A 16538-nucleotide genomic window follows, 5' to 3' on the forward strand; every position below is an offset into this window, starting at 1 on the left:
TACCTACCTGGGGATCGACCAAACCGCTGCATGACCAGCTCTATCCTCGCCTACTGTATCCTCACCCATCCCTTGTAGATTGTGAGTCTTCGCAGGCAGGGTCCTCACTCCTCCTGTACCAGTTATGACTTGTATTGTTTAAGATTATTGTACTTGTTTTTATTATGTATACCCCTCCTCACATGTAAAGCGCCATGGAATAAATGGCGCTATAACAATAAATAATAATAATAACCTGTGGAGCACATTCGGGTTCCGCTGCTCATTGCAACCTTGTGAACGTAGCTAGCCCAAGGAGGGGGGCCATGTTAGGTTTCGAGTTCCCGCCCTGCACAGGTGGAATCTCGAACCATGTCCACTGCGGTCTCCCATTCTCCTCCAGCCGCAGTGGAACCTACTCAGCAGAGACGTCGGTCCCAGTGTCTGGCTCAAGCTGCTACTGTGCGCTTGGTTACTGCTACCTTTCCAGGCTCTGCTTTTTGTAGCCAGCACTGTTCAGCAGCGAGCAGGCGTTTCAGGGACTAAGTCCTGCTTTTCCCACACTGAGCATGCCCACGAGATGAGCTCCCATTGGAGGTCGGGGGTCACATGCTCAGGTCCTGTTGTGGCTCCTATTGGACCATCAGGATGGTCCTGGAGTGCTACTGCTATAAAAGGTTTGCATGGCCGCTCGGCCATGCGCTAGTGTAAACTTATTAACTTGTGTGTGGATGTATGCTTGTCGATGGATGAAAGCTCCAAATCATTCCCATCTCTAGTGTTGTTGCCGGCTCGCGAATGGTGGAAGCTACCTAGCGCCCAACAGTGCTATCCTGCACAATTGCACAAGTTACTGAATTCAGTTAGCAGCCACCACCAGTGCGGCACCATGCGCAGATAGTGCGCTTTCATCGCCCTGTTTAGGGTGGTTAGTGGTGTCCGCCAGAGCGGCGCTGCAGGCACTCAAGTGCGGTAAATATTTACTTTAGTTTCCCTGGCACCGCAGTAGCGGTGTCGAGCGCAAGAGATCTAGAGGGACTCTTACCCTGAGTCTTGGGGCAGAGTTCTGTGACTCCTTGGTTACGCTCTATGTGCGGTATTGTGGCCCTGTGATGCAACAGAGTTCGCTTCCTTCATACCGGGTGAAGCTAACCCGTGTGTGTACTCAAATTATACCATTTAGTCCGTCATTACCGAGCAGCAGGTGTCTTAGCTGCACGGTGGACCCCAGACTGCGAACGCACCTTATATCAACTCCAATTATTATTTGGTGCGTTCCGCCAGTCCTAACGCCATGCATACTGGGATGGGGATGAGGAGCCATGCATACCGGGATGGGGATGAGGAGCCCTGTATACCAGGATGGGGGTGAGGAGCCATGTATACCAGGATAGGGATGGAGGCCATGCAGACAAGTATAGGGATGAGGAGCCATGTATACCAGGATAGGGATGAGGAGCCATGCATACCAGGATGGGGATGAGGAGCCATGCATACCAGGATGGGGGTGAGGAGCCATGCATACCAGGATAGGGATGGAGGCCATGCAGACAAGTATAGGGATGAGGAGCCATGTATACCAGGATAGGGATGAGGAGCCATGTATACCAGGATAGGGATGAGGAGCCATGTATACCAGGATAGGGATGAGGAGCCATGCAGACCAGGATAGGGATGAGGGGGCCATGTATACCAGGATGGGGGTGAGGAGCCATGCATACCAGGATGGGGATGGAGGCCATGCAGACAAGTATAGGGATGAGGAGCCATGTATACCAGGATGGGGATGAGGAGCCATGCATACCAGGATGGGGATGAGGAGCCATGCATACCAGGATGGGGATGAGGAGCCATGCATACCAGGATGGGGATGAGGAGCCATGCATACCAGGATAGGGGATGAGGAGCCATGCATACCAGGATGGGGATGAGGAGCCATGCATACCAGGATGGGGATGAGGAGCCATGCATACCAGGATGGGGATGAGGAGCCATGCATACCAGGATGGGGATGAGGAGCCATGCATACCAGGATGGGGATGAGGAGCCATGCATACCAGGATGGGGATGAGGAGCCATGCATACCAGGATGGGGATGAGGAGCCATGCATACCAGGATGGGGATGAGGAGCCATGCATACCAGGATGGGGATGAGGAGCCATGCATACCAGGATGGGGATGAGGAGCCATGCATACCAGGATGGGGATGAGGAGCCATGCATACCAGGATGGGGATGAGGAGCCATGCATAACCAGCTTATACTCGAGTCAATACGTTTTCCCAGTTGTTTGTGCTGCCTCACCTTATACTCGAGTATATATAAATGGAGATGTGATAGAGACCTGCTGCAGGAAGGTGCAGTATTTCACTCATAACCATTAGTTTTGGTAGATTATTGTGCGTTCCCAAAGTAAAGAATCTCGTACACCAGTGATAAAGCAAATAATGAGTTTTCTAGGGTCATTTTCTCCAAAGCCTCGGAGACTTCTGGTCTCTGAGATTAGATCTGATCTAGAGAACAGTCCGACAGTATCTGCCGCTCAGCTGGCATAGAACAAGTAACATAATAGCAAAGTAATGATTGTGTACCGCTTATCCCTGTCCATCAGCCACAACAAACCCACTTAGGACCTAATAAGCTCTCCGGGAGCCTTTCCAGATGTATCTATCCCTAATGCCCACGTTTGCTCGTGCTTTGCCCCTCATACTTTGCCTTCTCCAGAGAAGCTAATTTTCCAATTTCTATAGAATAGATGACTTGGACCTTACAATGGAAATTCAGTCCACAAACTAATTTAGCGTAATAAATAATCTTTCTTCCTCCGATTACCACAAGGGGGAGCTCCCGCTGTACTTCAATACATAAATTCATATGGGAAGAGCTCCCTCTGGTGGTGATAGCAGGAGGTGCAAAACTAGTCACCTACTCCGATCTCTATCCTGATCGATTGTCACAGTATCAGTGCAGGCTTGGCTAAAAGCAGTCACAACATTGTACAAAAACTGTTTTGTAAGGTGAAAGGAATGTTTCAACTGATCTGATCGGCTGGGATTGCATACTTTGCAAAGAAAAAAGTTTGAAGTCTCGGAGCTATGCATCTCCATCACCACATAAGAGCATGCAAACAGCTCTGCACAGGAGCTGTGTACACAGAACGGTACATGTCTCCTCACCACTATTTCCAGAGATGAGATGCTTATTTTTCTTTCATCTTTAGATGCATCATAGAAAATAACTGTTGCATAAGTATACACACCCTAACTTCTGAGGGTCAGAATCTGTTCCCGGCGTCGTCGTGTGTTTCTAGAACAGATCGTTTATTCGGCACTTAAGAAGATGGCGGCACGTGACCTGTGCGGAGCGGCGGCTACCGGCAGACACATATACATTGGCTTCTGCACACGTCATTGACACTACTACTCTCCCCATCATCCACACGGACAATGGAGGCTTTGGCTTCCACATCCTCCCGCACATCACAGTTCTGTCAGATCATCGTTGAAGTACAAGTGTAAGCTGGCAGTGAAGGCGTCACAGTCCATCCGCAGCTCCTCCATGTCCTTGTCCTCGTCCTGCACGCCGTTCTCCTCCAGCGTCAGATCCATATTCACAGGCGTCCCGCAGTGTTTCCAGGTGTAGCTGACTGCGTGAGCGTTGTATGGCAGGTAGCGGCCCAGGATCTCCCCGATCGTCTCCTCCGAGCACACCTGTAACACCAACGTCACGGTCATATCACCCCGCTGGGGGCGGAGACTGCACCTGTCTATCACCCTGCAGAGGGAGGAGACTGCGCCTATCCACATTAACCCGCAGAGAGACTGCGCCTATCTACATTAACCCGCAGGGGATGAAGACTCATTGCTCCTTCTATTAGCCAGCAGGGGAGGAACCTCATAGCTCCTCCTATCTGTATCACCCTGCAGGAGAGGAACCTCATAGCTCCTCCTATCTGTATCACCCTGCAGGGGAGGAGCCTCGTAACTACTATCACCCTGCAGGGGAGGAGCCTCACAGCTCCTATCTGTATCACCCTGCAGGGGAGGAGCCTCGTAACTACTATCACCCTGCAGGGGAGGAGCCTCATAGCTCCTCCTATCTGTAGGGGGAGGAGCCTCGTAGCTCCTCCTATCTGTATCACCCTGCAGGGGAGGAGCCTCGTAGCTCCTATTTGTATCACCCTGCAGGGGAGGAGCCTCGTAGCTCCTATCTGTATCACCCTGCAGGGGAGGAGCCTCGTAACTACTATCACCCTGCAGGGGAGGAGCCTCATAGCTCCTTCCTATCTGTAGGGGGAGGAGCCTCGTAGCTCCTCCTATCTGTATCACACTGCAGGGGAGGAGCCTCGCAGCTTCTATCTGTATCACCCTGCAGGGGAGGAGCCTCGTAACTACTATCACCCTGCAGGGGAGGAGCCTCATAGCTCCTCCTATCTGTAGGGGGAGGAGCCTCGTAGCTCCTCCTATCTGTATCACCCTGCAGGAGAGGAGCCTCGCAGCTCCTATCTGTATCACCCTGCAGGGGAGGAGCCTCGTAGCTCCTATCTGTATCACCCTGCAGGGGAAGAGACTCATAGCTCCTCCTATCTGTATCACACTGCAGGGGAGGAGCCTCGCAGCTCCTATCTGTATCACCCTGCAGGGGAGGAGCCTCGTAACTACTATCACCCTGCAGGGGAGGAGCCTCATAGCTCCTCCTATCTGTAGGGGGAGGAGCCTCGTAGCTCCTATCTGTATCACCTTGCAGGGGAGGAGCCTCACAGCTCCTATCTGTATCACCCTGCAGGGGAGGAGCCTCGTAACTACTATCACCCTGCAGGGGAGGAGCCTTGTAGCTCCTGCTAACCAGCAGGGGAGGAACATCATAGCTCCTCCTATCTGTAGGGGGTGGAGCCTCGTAGCTCCTCCTATCTGTATCACCCTGCAGGGGAGGAGCCTTGCAGCTCCTCCTGTCTATATCACCCTGCATGTGGAGGAGCCTCGTAGCTCCTCCTATCTGTATCACCCTGCTGCAGGGGAGGAGCTTCGTAGCTCCTATCTGTATCACCTTGCAGGGGGAGGAGCCTCGTAGCTCCTATCTGTATCACCCTGCAGGGGAGGAGCCTTGCAGCTCCTCCTATCTATATCACCCTGCAGGAGGGGGAGCCTCGTAGCTCATCCTATCAGTGGGGGTCACTTACCTCCAGCGTTTGCTCTTGGGATGTTAACGTGTTGATGATTCGGATGAACCTGGTTTTGGATGACAAGATGCCGACCTCGTAGGTTGAATCTCTCCACCAGGGCCGTCCGAGGTCGGTGTCCCAGTCTGACGAGGGAAAGGAGGGCGGCACATGGAGGAAACGCCCCTGAGGTGTGTAGGGTGCCAGGCAGCCCGTGTGGGGGTCTATGTGGGTCTTGATCTGTGGAGATGAATGCAGGAAAGAAGACGACATGTCTAATGAGGAGTGTGAGCGTCTGGGACAGACTGGAGGAAATGTTCCTGGCTCAGAAGATCCTCCAAACTAAAAACGTGAATGTTTCTAATCACTGACAGCAAGCAGAGATGTGGAAAAGGCGAAACACATTATATGAGAAGGTCTCAGCGTTGCATTAACCCCTTAGTGTCGGAGCCAAATTTGACCTTCCTGACCAGCGTCACTATTAGGAGGTAATAACTCCAGACCGTCGCTGGATCCCACCGATTCTGAGACGGTTCTCTACGGACACATTGGATTTACGTTTATTTATGAAAATTGTCAAACTTTCAATTCTTAAGCCCTTAAATCAGAGCGATGTCACAGAAAATAGTTAATAAATAACATTTTACACGTCTAAGTTATAAGTGTTATAAAGGTTAAAATTTGACCAGCGATTTCTCATTTTTTCAACAAAATTTACAAAACCATTAGGGTCCACCTCACATTTGAAGTGACTTTGAGGGGCCTATGTGACAGAAAATACCCAAAAGTGACACCATTCTAAAAACTGCACCCCTCAAGGTGCTCAAAACCACATTCAAGAAGTTTAATAACCTTTCAGGTGCTGCACAGGAAATAATGAAATGTGGAAGGAAAAACGTTAGTTAGACCTACAGGTGGTTGTGTTTCCAGGAATCCATCCTGACAGCCCCTATGTAGAATACCACAATATGGAGATCTAGGGTGGGACCACTGCGTGAAGAACTTTCTTACCGAAGGCCACTTGCCCTGAGACTACTTCTAGCTTGTAATGTATCTACAAGGTACTCGGACTGGACTATGTTGTGGCCCTATAGATCTGATCCACTGATGTCCCGCACTTTTCTGCCCATGAGGTGGCTTAGGCTCTAGCTGAATGGGCTCTTAGTGTCTCAGGAGGAGGCTTTCCCTCAGCCTCGTAAGCCAGACCAATCATGGGTCTGATCCACCTTGCCATTGTGGATTTTGCCTCCTTTTTACCCCTATTTGAACCCCTATACTGCACAAATAAGTTTGTGTCCTGTCCTTAGCCCCTTGGTTGCTTCCAGGTAGTGGAGAACCATCTGCCTAAGGTCTAGAGAGTGAAAGGACTGTTCCTTGGGGTTTCTAGGGTGCTGGCAGAAGGAGGGTAGTACGACTTCCTGGTTAATATTTGGGGTTGACACCACTTTGGGGAGAAAAGCCGATTCAAGCCTTAAGACTGGTCGGTCCTCAAAAGGTCCTTTATAGACAGGGCCCGAAATTCTCCTACCCTCTTGGCTGATGTAATCGCTACTAGAAAAGCAATTTTAAATGAAAGTCTGCTAATGTCCACACTGCTAGCTGGTTCGTATGGATGCTTACAAAGTGCACTGAGCACCAGGTTCAGATCCCAAGGTGGGACAGATCTCCTCACCGAAGGTCTCAGCCTTGGCACGGCTCTGGAGAATCTAGCTAGTTCAGGAGTTCCAGGGCTGGGCTTTGTACTCTTCGGGTACTTGATCTAAGGCATTTGTTGAAGCCTGTCTGCAGGAAATCAGGGATCCTGGGAATGTCCGGGCGAGTTGCATCCACCGACGACTCCCCGCAGTCCATGCAGAAACGTTTCCAGATCTTGTTATATACAGCAGAGGCTACGGGTTTCCTGCTTGCTTGAAGGGTAGAGATCACTTAGTCGGACAATTCCCTTAATTTCAGGACCTGCCTCTCAGGATCCATGCCGAAAGCTGTAGACTTTCCGGACTGGGGTGGAACACTGGGCCCTGGTAAAGGAGGTCTTTTCTCCTTGGAAGCAGGATGGGATCTTCCACTGACATGTTCCTCAGCAGAGGAAACCAACTCCTTATCGGGAAGAAGGGTACCACCAAGATGATCTCTGCCCTTTCTTCCTGTACTTTCCTCAGTACTCTCAGAATCAGAGGAAGAGGGGGAAATGCATAGGATAGTTTCGATCCCCAGAATTGGGATAATGCGTCGACGCCCTCCGGATTGTCTTGGGGGTTTAGAGAGAAAAAAAAATTCCCGGACCTTCACGTTTTCTCTGGATACGAAGAGATCCATCAGTGGCACTCCACAGCGCAGACACAGCACACCGAACACTTCTTCGTTCAGCTCCCACTCCGTTGGAGATCATTTCTGCCTGCTTAAGAAGTCTGCCACAAGGTTCCTGGATCCTTCTAGGTGAACTGCTGAGAGGGATAGCACCGTCCGGATGTTGAAGGGCAGCATGTCTTGGACCCCCTTGAACACCACAGTTGTCGTGTTGTCTGACAGGATTTTTACATGCCTGCCCCTGACTACCGACTGGACCTGGAGTAGTACTTTCCATACTGCGTACAGTTCTCTGAAGTATGAGGACCTGGTTCTGATTTCTTGGCTCCATGTCCCCAGGAAGTATCTTCCTTCCATATGGCCACCCCAGCCTAGCCGACTTGTGTCAGTGGCAATTACGGTGCAGGGGGAGAGAACCCAAGGAACTCCCGCCGGGAGGATTTCCCTAATGGTCCACCAGCTTAAAAATCTTCTCACCGTGACGGACAGGGCCATCACGTGTCCAGGGACAGTTGGCGTTTGTCCCAGGCAGATAGAATGGCCCCTTGGAGCTCCCATGAGCAGGGAATGCATGAGGTCATTAGTCCAGGGATCCTCATTGCCTCCCTGATGGAACAATGGCTTCCTGTGAACTGGTGGATCCTGTCCCTTATGGCGCACTGCTTCTCTATTGGCAAGAAAGATGTGGTGGGAGTCTAGGAGAACTCCCAGGAACCTCTTCCACGATTCTGGAAAGAGATCCGACTTCTTCCAGTTTTTGACCCATCCTAGTTTCTGTAACATGGCGACAGAGTTGTTCCTTGGAGTCGGCTATGATCGGGAAGTCGTCTAGGTATGGGACTATGATGATATCCGTTTCCCTAGGTAGGCAACTATTTCCGTCACCAGCTGGTGAACACTCTGGGCGCAGAGGCTAGGCCAAAGGGAAGACAACAGAATTGGCAGAGATGGACTCTCCCCTGGACCCTCAGAGCGAACATTCGGTATTGTTAGAAGGAAGCATGGATGGAAACATGGTAGTACGCATTTTTTACGTCTAGGGTACACATTACCGCGATTTTGACTCTTTTGTAATTTATCCAGTGATTTAGGGGTTTCAGGTTTATAATTGTCCTGCTCTCCCCCAGGGGTTTCTTTACAGAACAGATACTGGAGTAGTGACCCTCACAATTTTCTTGCTCGGGCACCAGGACTATTGCTCCAATCTTTTGGAGATCCTGGACATCTGACCACATGGGGGAAAAAAGGTCGACTGGCGCTGGCGGGGACAGGGTAAACTCTATTCTGTTACCCAAGGAGATTATGCCCAACACCCACTGATTCTCTGAGATCCCCTGCCAACTTCCCAGGTACCGGCCTAGCTGTCCCCCCACTCTCACAGCGTCACTTTCCTCCTGAACCTAAACCAAAGATTGAGTCCTTACCCCTACCTCCCTTGCCGTAGCTCCATCTGCCTGACTTGCCCTTCCCCTTATAGTCTGACCTCTGTTTGGGTTGGGGTCTACGAAAGGGTTGATATTTCTTTGGTTTCTCCTCGGGGAACCCTTATTATTATTATTGTGCCGATGCGTCAGCCATGAATCCGGTCGCTAGCTTTAGGAGGGGAAGGGATTTCAGGATAGTGTCCCTGGGGGGTTTGGACCATAACTGTTCCTCCAGGTTGTCGACCCATAGATGCGTGGATTGAGCCACTGAGGTCGCCATGATGTTGGCACGGATTATGGCCGCCGACGTCTCCCAGGTTCTCTTCAGAAAACCATCCACCTTGCGATCCATTGGCTGATTGATCACTATGATGGGGTCTATCTTAGTGAAATCAAAGTGAACCAATAGGAACAATCCTCGCTGCCAGAGAAATAACATTATTATTATTATACACTTACGTCTCCCGTCTTCTCATTGAACCAATGACTGACGTCCTTTCCTGCGGCCTCAATTATCGGCTTCAGTAAGATGTCACCTGAGAGAGCACAGGGCAGAAATCATCATGGGCTGAATACACACGTGACGAAATGTGGGGAAGAGAAGGGACGGAGGTTGGAAGAGAGGAAGGGGGGGGGGGGGGGGCAGAAGAGTAGAAGGTGGGGCAGAGGGCGGAAGAGAGGAAGGGGGGGCGGAAGAGAGGATGGGGGGCAGAGGCTGGAAGAGAGTAAGGGGGGGCGGAGGAGAGGAAGGGGGAGGAGGGCGGAAGAGAGGAAGGGGGGAAGGAGGGCGGAAGTGTGGAAGGGGGGCGGAAGAGAGAAAGGGAGAGGAGGGTGGAAGGGGGGCAGAGGGCGGAAGTGTGGAAGGGGGGCGGAAGAGAGAAAGGGGGGGAGGAGGGCGGAAGAGAGGCAGGGGGGTGGAGGGCGGAAGAGAGGAAGGGGGGGCGGAAGAGAGGATGGGGGGGTAGAGGCTGGAAGAGAGGATGGGGGCAGAGGCTGGAAGACGGGAAGGGGGGGCGGAGGGTGGAAGTGTGGAAGGGGGGCGGAAGAGAGAAAGGGGGGGAGGAGGGCGGAAGAGAGGCAGGGGGGGCGGAGGGCGGAAGAGAGGAAGGGGGGGCGGAAGAGAGGATGGGGGGGCAGAGGCTGGAAGAGAGGATGGGGCAGAGGCTGGAAGAGAGGAAGGGGGGGCGGAGGGTGGAAGTGTGGAAGGGGGGCGGAAGAGAGAAAGGGGGGGAGGAGGGCGGAAGAGAGGAAGGTGGGGCGGAAGAGAGGATGGGGGGGCAGAGGCTGGAAGAGAGGATGGGGGCAGAGGCTGGAAGAGAGGAAGGGGGGGCGGAGGGTGGAAGTGTGGAAGGGGGGCGGAAGAGAGAAAGGGGGGGAGGAGGGCGGAAGAGAGGCAGGGGGGGCGGAGGGCGGAAGAGAGGATGGGGGGGCAGAGGCTGGAAGAGAGGATGGGGCAGAGGCTGGAAGAGAGGAAGGGGGGGCGGAGGGTGGAAGTGTGGAAGGGGGGCGGAAGAGAGAAAGGGGGGGAGGAGGGCGGAAGAGAGGCAGGGGGGGCGGAGGGCGGAAGAGAGGAAGGGGGGCGGAAGAGAGGATGGGGGGGCAGAAGCTGGAAGAGAGGAAGGGGGGCGGAAGAGAGGGAGGAGGGCGGAAGAGAGGAAGGGGGGCGGAAGAGAGGAAGGAGGGCGGAAGAGAGGAAGGGGGGCGGAAGAGAGGGAGGGGGGCGGAAGAGAGGGAGGAGGGCGGAAGAGAGGAAGGGGGGCGGAAGAGAGGAAGGAGGGCGGAAGAGAGGAAGGGGGGCGGAAGAGAGGAAGGGGGCGGAAGAGAGGAAGGGGGGCGGAAGAGAGGAAGGGGGGCGGAAGAGAGGGAGGAGGGCGGAAGAGAGGATGGGGGGCAAAGGCTGGAAGAGAGGAAGGGGGGGGCGGAGGGCGGAAGAGAGGAAGGGGGAGTGGAAGAGAGGATGGGGGCAAAGGCTGGAAGAGAGGAAGGGGGGGCGGAGGGTGGAAGTGTGGAAGGGGGGCGGAAGAGAGAAAGGGGGGGAGGAGGGCGGAAGAGAGGCAGGGGGGGCGGAGGGCGGAAGAGAGGAAGGGGGGGCGGAAGAGAGGATGGGGGGGCAGAGGCTGGAAGAGAGGAAGGGGGCGGAAGAGAGGGAGGAGGGCGGAAGAGAGGCAGGGGGGGCGGAAGAGAGGAAGGGGGGCGGAAGAGAGGAAGGGGGGCGGAAGAGAGGAAGGGGGGCGGAAGAGAGGAAGGGGGGCGGAAGAGAGGGAGGAGGGCGGAAGAGAGGAAGGGGGGCGGAAGAAAGGAAGGAGGGCGGAAGAGAGGAAGGGGGGCGGAAGAGAGGGAGGAGGGTGGAAGAGAGGAAGGGGGGCGGAAGAGAGGGAGGAGGGCGGAAGAGAGGGAGGAGGGCGGAAGAGAGGGAGGAGGGCGGAAGAGAGGAAGGGGGGCGGAAGAGAGGGAGGAGGGCGGAAGAGAGGAAGGGGGGCGGACGAGAGGGAGGAGGGCGGAAGAGAGGATGGGGGGCAAAGGCTGGAAGAGAGGGAGGGGGGGTGCGGAGGGCGGAAGAGAGGAAGGGGGAGTGGAAGAGAGGATGGGGGGCAAAGGCTGGAAGAGAGGAAGGGGGGGCGGAGGGTGGAAGTGTGGAAGGGGGGCGGAAGAGAGAAAGGGGGGGAGGAGGGCGGAAGAGAGGCAGGGGGGTGGAGGGCGGAAGAGAGGAAGGGGGGGCGGAAGAGAGGATGGGGGGGTAGAGGCTGGAAGAGAGGATGGGGGCAGAGGCTGGAAGACGGGAAGGGGGGGCGGAGGGTGGAAGTGTGGAAGGGGGGCGGAAGAGAGAAAGGGGGGGAGGAGGGCGGAAGAGAGGCAGGGGGGGCGGAGGGCGGAAGAGAGGAAGGGGGGGCGGAAGAGAGGATGGGGGGGCAGAGGCTGGAAGAGAGGATGGGGCAGAGGCTGGAAGAGAGGAAGGGGGGGCGGAGGGTGGAAGTGTGGAAGGGGGGCGGAAGAGAGAAAGGGGGGGGAGGAGGGCGGAAGAGAGGCAGGGGGGGCGGAAGAGAGGATGGGGGGGCAGAGGCTGGAAGAGAGGAAGGGGGGCGGAAGAGAGGGAGGAGGGCGGAAGAGAGGAAGGGGGGCGGAAGAGAGGAAGGAGGGCGGAAGAGAGGAAGGGGGGCGGAAGAGAGGGAGGGGGGCGGAAGAGAGGAAGGGGGGCGGAAGAGAGGGAGGAGGGCGGAAGAGAGGAAGGGGGGCGGAAGAGAGGAAGGGGGGCGGAAGAGAGGGAGGAGGGCGGAAGAGAGGATGGGGGGCAAAGGCTGGAAGAGAGGAAGGCGGAGGGCGGAAGAGAGGAAGGGGGAGTGGAAGAGAGGATGGGGGGCAAAGGCTGGAAGAGAGGAAGGGGGGGCGGAGGGTGGAAGTGTGGAAGGGGGGGCGGAAGAGAGAAAGGGGGGGAGGAGGGCGGAAGAGAGGCAGGGGGGGCGGAGGGCGGAAGAGAGGAAGGGGGGGCGGAAGAGAGGATGGGGGGCAGAGGCTGGAAGAGAGGAAGGGGGGCGGAAGAGAGGTAGGAAGGGCGGAAGAGAGGAAGGGGGGCGGAAGAGAGGAAGGAGGGCGGAAGAGAGGAAGGGGGGGCGGAAGAGAGGGAGGAGGGCGGAAGAGAGGAAGGGGGGCGGAAGAGAGGGAGGAGGGCGGAAGAGAGGAAGGGGGGCGGAAGAGAGGGAGGAGGGCGGAAGAGAGGAAGGGGGGCGGAAGAGAGGAAGGGGGGCGGAAGAGAGGGAGGAGGGCGGAAGAGAGGAAGGGGGGCGGAAGAGAGGAAGGGGGGCGGAAGAGAGGGAGGAGGGCGGAAGAGAGGAAGGGGGGCGGAAGAGAGGAAGGGGGGCGGAAGAGAGGAAGGAGGGCGGAAGAGAGGATGGGGGGCAAAGGCTGGAAGAGAGGAAGGGGGGGCGGAGGGCGGAAGAGAGGAAGGGGGAGTGGAAGAGAGGATGGGGGGCAAAGGCTGGAAGAGAGGAAGGGGGGGGCGGAGGGCGGAAGAGAGGAAGGGGGGGCGGAAGAGAGGAAGGGGGGAGGCGGAAGGCGATGGGGGACTGGGGAAGGGAGATGAAGGGGAAGCATGATATGGGGTGAAGGAGAGAAGAGTGGGAGAAACAGACGGGGCGGGGTTCGGACGCTCGCTCTCCGGTCACCTCGGTGCTCTGCGGCCAGTGGGGTGAGGTTGTACACCCGGCCCAGGTAGGACACCCACAGGTCGGAGATGCTGCAGTGCCCGGACACCTCCCGCGGGGTGTAGTACGGAGCTCTCACAGGACTCATGCCTGACTACCAGCTGCGCTATGGCGTTACCAGGACAACAGGACGCTTTCATGGCCACTTCCGGCACCTTCTTACGTCACTTCCGTTAATCCTGTCTTGCGTTCCAGGTGACGTATTTCCTGTTCGGGTCCGTCTGGCTACGTCATTTCCTGTCTGTGTGTTGCATGCTGGGAGTTGTAGTTGTTTTTTCTCTTTTCCCCTTTCCCGTCAGCCTGTGCGGGGCAGCTTCCGTGGAGTGATGGCTGCTGTCCTGGAGGAGAATGGCTGCAGCCCCCCTGCCGGGGTGAGTACCCCCGTGTCATGCTCTGCATGGAGGGGCCGCCGGGGCCTCCACTGCGCACGGGGAAGCTCGGGGATCAGGTCTAGCACCATAGTGAGGCCGCCTGGCTACTTCTCACATGGGGTGTCCCCTTGTATGCAGGATCCTGGGAAAGCTGGGTGATCGCCCTGGTAGTGGCTCCTATGGAAATGTCACCCTACACCGAAAAGGCAACACTGATGTTCAGAGGCCGGGAAGCTGTGTGCTGAGCATTGTGGCCGCCGTGTCACCCAGCTTTCCCGGATTCGCCTCATCTCATCATTTTCCACCTTCTGGGGTCTGGGAAAGTTTGGCATCAACCAATATGGCTGCCATGGCTCCTCCCTGGGGTTGGTATCCAGCTTTGCCAGGCTTCGGAATGGTAGATTTACCTTGAAGTGCAAGTATCGTGTCCCATGTAGACAGACGACACTCAGGGTTGCCGGTTAGGAAAGCTGGGTGCTTACTACTGACCCTTTGAGCCAGGATTTGTCCTTGTGGCCCGTCGCCCGCGCTGCTCAGCCGAGGGGAACTTTGTTTTTTTCTTACCTTTATTAGATATGATCGTCATCCAGCTTTTTCAGGCTCCTGAATGGCAAGTCTGCCAGTGCCTTCCCCCTACCCTGTCAGGGCAGCCACATTGCTTGTCACCTGGATGTTGCATCATCCTTTCTAAGCGGTATTATCCAGCTTTTCCATTCTTCTGCATGTTACTTATTTCTGTGTTTCACTGCACTGGAAGATTTGCCATTCAGGCATCTGGAAAAGCTGAGTAATATCTAGTCTCTGGTGATCACAAGCAAGAATCTTGGAACGATGGATGATCACAGCAAGTGGGTTAAGAAGGTGTCAGGCGGCTATACTGGTTGCCACCCAGCTTTCCCAAGCCCCTGAATTGCACCACTGCTATGTAACCAGGTAAGATGAACAACCCGTTTAGATTCATAGAAATGGTGCCATTCCGCAGCTCTGCAAAGCTGAGTGACACCCAATATGGCGGCCATGACACCCAGCTTTCCCAGACTGACAAACTGAATCCACAGAATTGATATTCAGGGATCGAGGAAAGCTGGATGACGCCCCAGTGTGGACGCTGTTACTCCCAGCTTTCTCAGACTGGCTGTTGCTGTATTCAACCCCTCCTCATCACTTGACAGAGTGTACGTTCAGGGCTGTGGGAAAGCTGTGTGTAACAAAATGGGTTAATGACATCGCCCGTTTCTCGCCCCAGGACTCGGATGTGGAGGCGGGTGACGGCGCCCGGCACAAGCTGGAATCTCTGCTGAACAGGAACATGCGCATCGAGATGACGGACGGGCGCTCGCTGATCGGCTGCTTCCTGTGCACGGACCGAGACTGTAACGTGATCCTGGGCTCCGCGCAGGAATTCCTCCGAGCCTCAGGTGAGCTCCTCGGGGGCGGGGCAGCCACTGAGCTCCGCCCCCGCCCATGCTAACCTCCCGCTTCCTCCTGTCCTGCAGACTCTTTCCCGGTGCGAGAGCCGCGCGTCCTGGGGCTGGCCATGGTCCCCGGGCACCACATCGTGTCCATCCAGGTGGAGCTGGAGAGCGTCACCTCCCCCCAGTACCTGTGACCCCCGTCATCCCATCACTGTGACCCCCGTTCCCACCTTCCCCCCAGTTCTCTGTACATTCACTTTTCTATCATTAAATTATTTTTCTTGCCGGTGACTCTGGACTCCTCTTTATTGCCAGTTTGTTACATGTGTGTTGGTCTGTTCATCCTGAGCTACCTGATTCATGAATACAACTTGGGAACGCTGGATAAAGCCACCCATATATGTCAGAATTTCACTGTACGACCTGAGAGGCAGAGAATGTCTGGGATGTGGGAAAGCTGGGTGCTAACCTGTGTATGTGGTGAGACCACCAGATGGCGCTGTGCACACACAACCTGTACACACTATGTGTGTTGCTGCCCTCCTGTGGTTCATGGAGATATTACAATTACTTGGGTGAAATTCTCTGCAGTGCGAAGACAATGAACTCAGGAGGCGACAATGGCTGTAAATCCCGGGGGTCGGTGAGTGTAGAGCGCGCTCCTCGTGCGTCGGCGCGCTCCTCGTGTCTCCGCGCGCTCCTCGTGTCTCCACGCGCTCGTGTCCCCGCGCGCTCCTCGTGTGTCCGCACGCTCGTGTGTCTCCGCGCGCTCCTCGTGTCTCCGCGCGCTCCTCGTGTCCCCGCGCGCTCCTCGTGTCCCCGCGCGCTCGTGTGTCTCCGCGCGCTCCTCGTGTCTCCGCACGCTCCTCGTGTCCCCGCGCGCTCGTGTGTCCGCGCGCTCCTCGTGTGTCCGCACGCTCCTCGTGTGTCCACGCGCTCGTGTCCCCGCGCGCTCCTCGTGTGTCCGCACGCTCGTGTGTCTCCGCGCGCTCCTCGTGTCTCCGCGCGCTCCTCGTGTCCCCGCGCGCTCCTCGTGTCCCCGCGCGCTCGTGTGTCTCCGCGCGCTCCTCGTGTCTGCGCACGCTCCTCGTGTCCCCGCGCGCTCGTGTGTCCGCGCGCTCCTCGTGTGTCCGCACGCTCCTCGTGTCTCCGCACGCTCCTCGTGTGTCCGCGCGCTCCTCGTGTGTCTCCGCACGCTCCTCGTGTGTCCGCACGCTCCTCGTGTGTCCGCACGCTCCTCGTGTGTCTCCGCGCACTCATCGTGTCTCCACGCGCTCCTCGTGTAGCCGCACGCTCCACATATTCACAGACTCACATACAGGAGATTCTCACTAAATTAGAAGATCATCAAAAAGTGAATTTAGTTCAGTTCTTCAATACAAAAAGTGAATCTCATATATAGACCATCCACCACCTCTCGTGTCTCCCTTTTCCCCATAGTTTGTAGCTTGCGAGCAGCAGGGCCCTCACTCCTCCTGGTATCTGTTTTGAACTGTATTTCTGTTATGCTGTAATGTCTATTGTCTGTACAAGTCCCCTCTATAATTTGTAAAGCGCTGCGGAATATGTTGGCGCTATATAAATAAAAATTATTATTATTATTATAGACATTACACACAGAGTGATCTATTTCACGTGTTTATTTCTGTTAATGTTGGTGATTATGGCTTACAGCCAATGACAAC

General features: G+C 55.6%; 2 protein-coding genes across 2 annotated transcripts; one reads left to right on the forward strand and one right to left on the reverse strand.

Moving 5' to 3' along the window:
• Window positions 1-3280: 3280 nt before the first annotated feature.
• On the reverse strand, window positions 3281-13231 carry CYB5D1 (cytochrome b5 domain containing 1). The gene is made up of 4 exons (XM_069767419.1): window positions 13029-13231; window positions 9328-9404; window positions 5159-5377; window positions 3281-3689 (listed from the first exon to the last, which is right to left on the reverse strand). Exons 1-4 carry the CDS (start codon window positions 13153-13155, stop codon window positions 3459-3461), a joined length of 654 nt encoding a protein of 217 aa, XP_069623520.1. The 5' UTR covers window positions 13156-13231; the 3' UTR covers window positions 3281-3458.
• A 78-nt stretch (window positions 13232-13309) lies between these two features.
• Window positions 13310-15144, forward strand: NAA38 (N-alpha-acetyltransferase 38, NatC auxiliary subunit). The gene is made up of 3 exons (XM_069767420.1): window positions 13310-13438; window positions 14685-14856; window positions 14935-15144. Exons 1-3 carry the CDS (start codon window positions 13394-13396, stop codon window positions 15045-15047), a joined length of 330 nt encoding a protein of 109 aa, XP_069623521.1. The 5' UTR covers window positions 13310-13393; the 3' UTR covers window positions 15048-15144.
• Window positions 15145-16538: the final 1394 nt, after the last annotated feature.

Source organism: Ranitomeya imitator, chromosome 4, assembly GCF_032444005.1.
Source record: "Ranitomeya imitator isolate aRanImi1 chromosome 4, aRanImi1.pri, whole genome shotgun sequence".
Lineage (NCBI taxonomy): Eukaryota > Metazoa > Chordata > Amphibia > Anura > Dendrobatidae > Ranitomeya > Ranitomeya imitator.

Coding starts and splice junctions, on each gene's coding strand:
- NAA38 (XM_069767420.1), top strand. CDS start 13,394: ATGGCTGCTGTCCTGGAGGAGAATGGCTGCAGCCCCCCTGCCGGG. Junction 13,439..14,684: donor GCTGCAGCCCCCCTGCCGGG/GTGAGTACCCCC, acceptor TTCTCGCCCCAG/GACTCGGATGTGGAGGCGGG. Junction 14,857..14,934: donor GGAATTCCTCCGAGCCTCAG/GTGAGCTCCTCG, acceptor CCTGTCCTGCAG/ACTCTTTCCCGGTGCGAGAG.
- CYB5D1 (XM_069767419.1), bottom strand. CDS start 13,155: ATGAGTCCTGTGAGAGCTCCGTACTACACCCCGCGGGAGGTGTCCGGG. Junction 9,405..13,028: donor ACTGGCCGCAGAGCACCGAG/GTGACCGGAGAG, acceptor GTGCTCTCTCAG/GTGACATCTTACTGAAGCCG. Junction 3,690..5,158: donor CCCAAGAGCAAACGCTGGAG/GTAAGTGACCCC, acceptor TTGGTGTTACAG/GTGTGCTCGGAGGAGACGAT.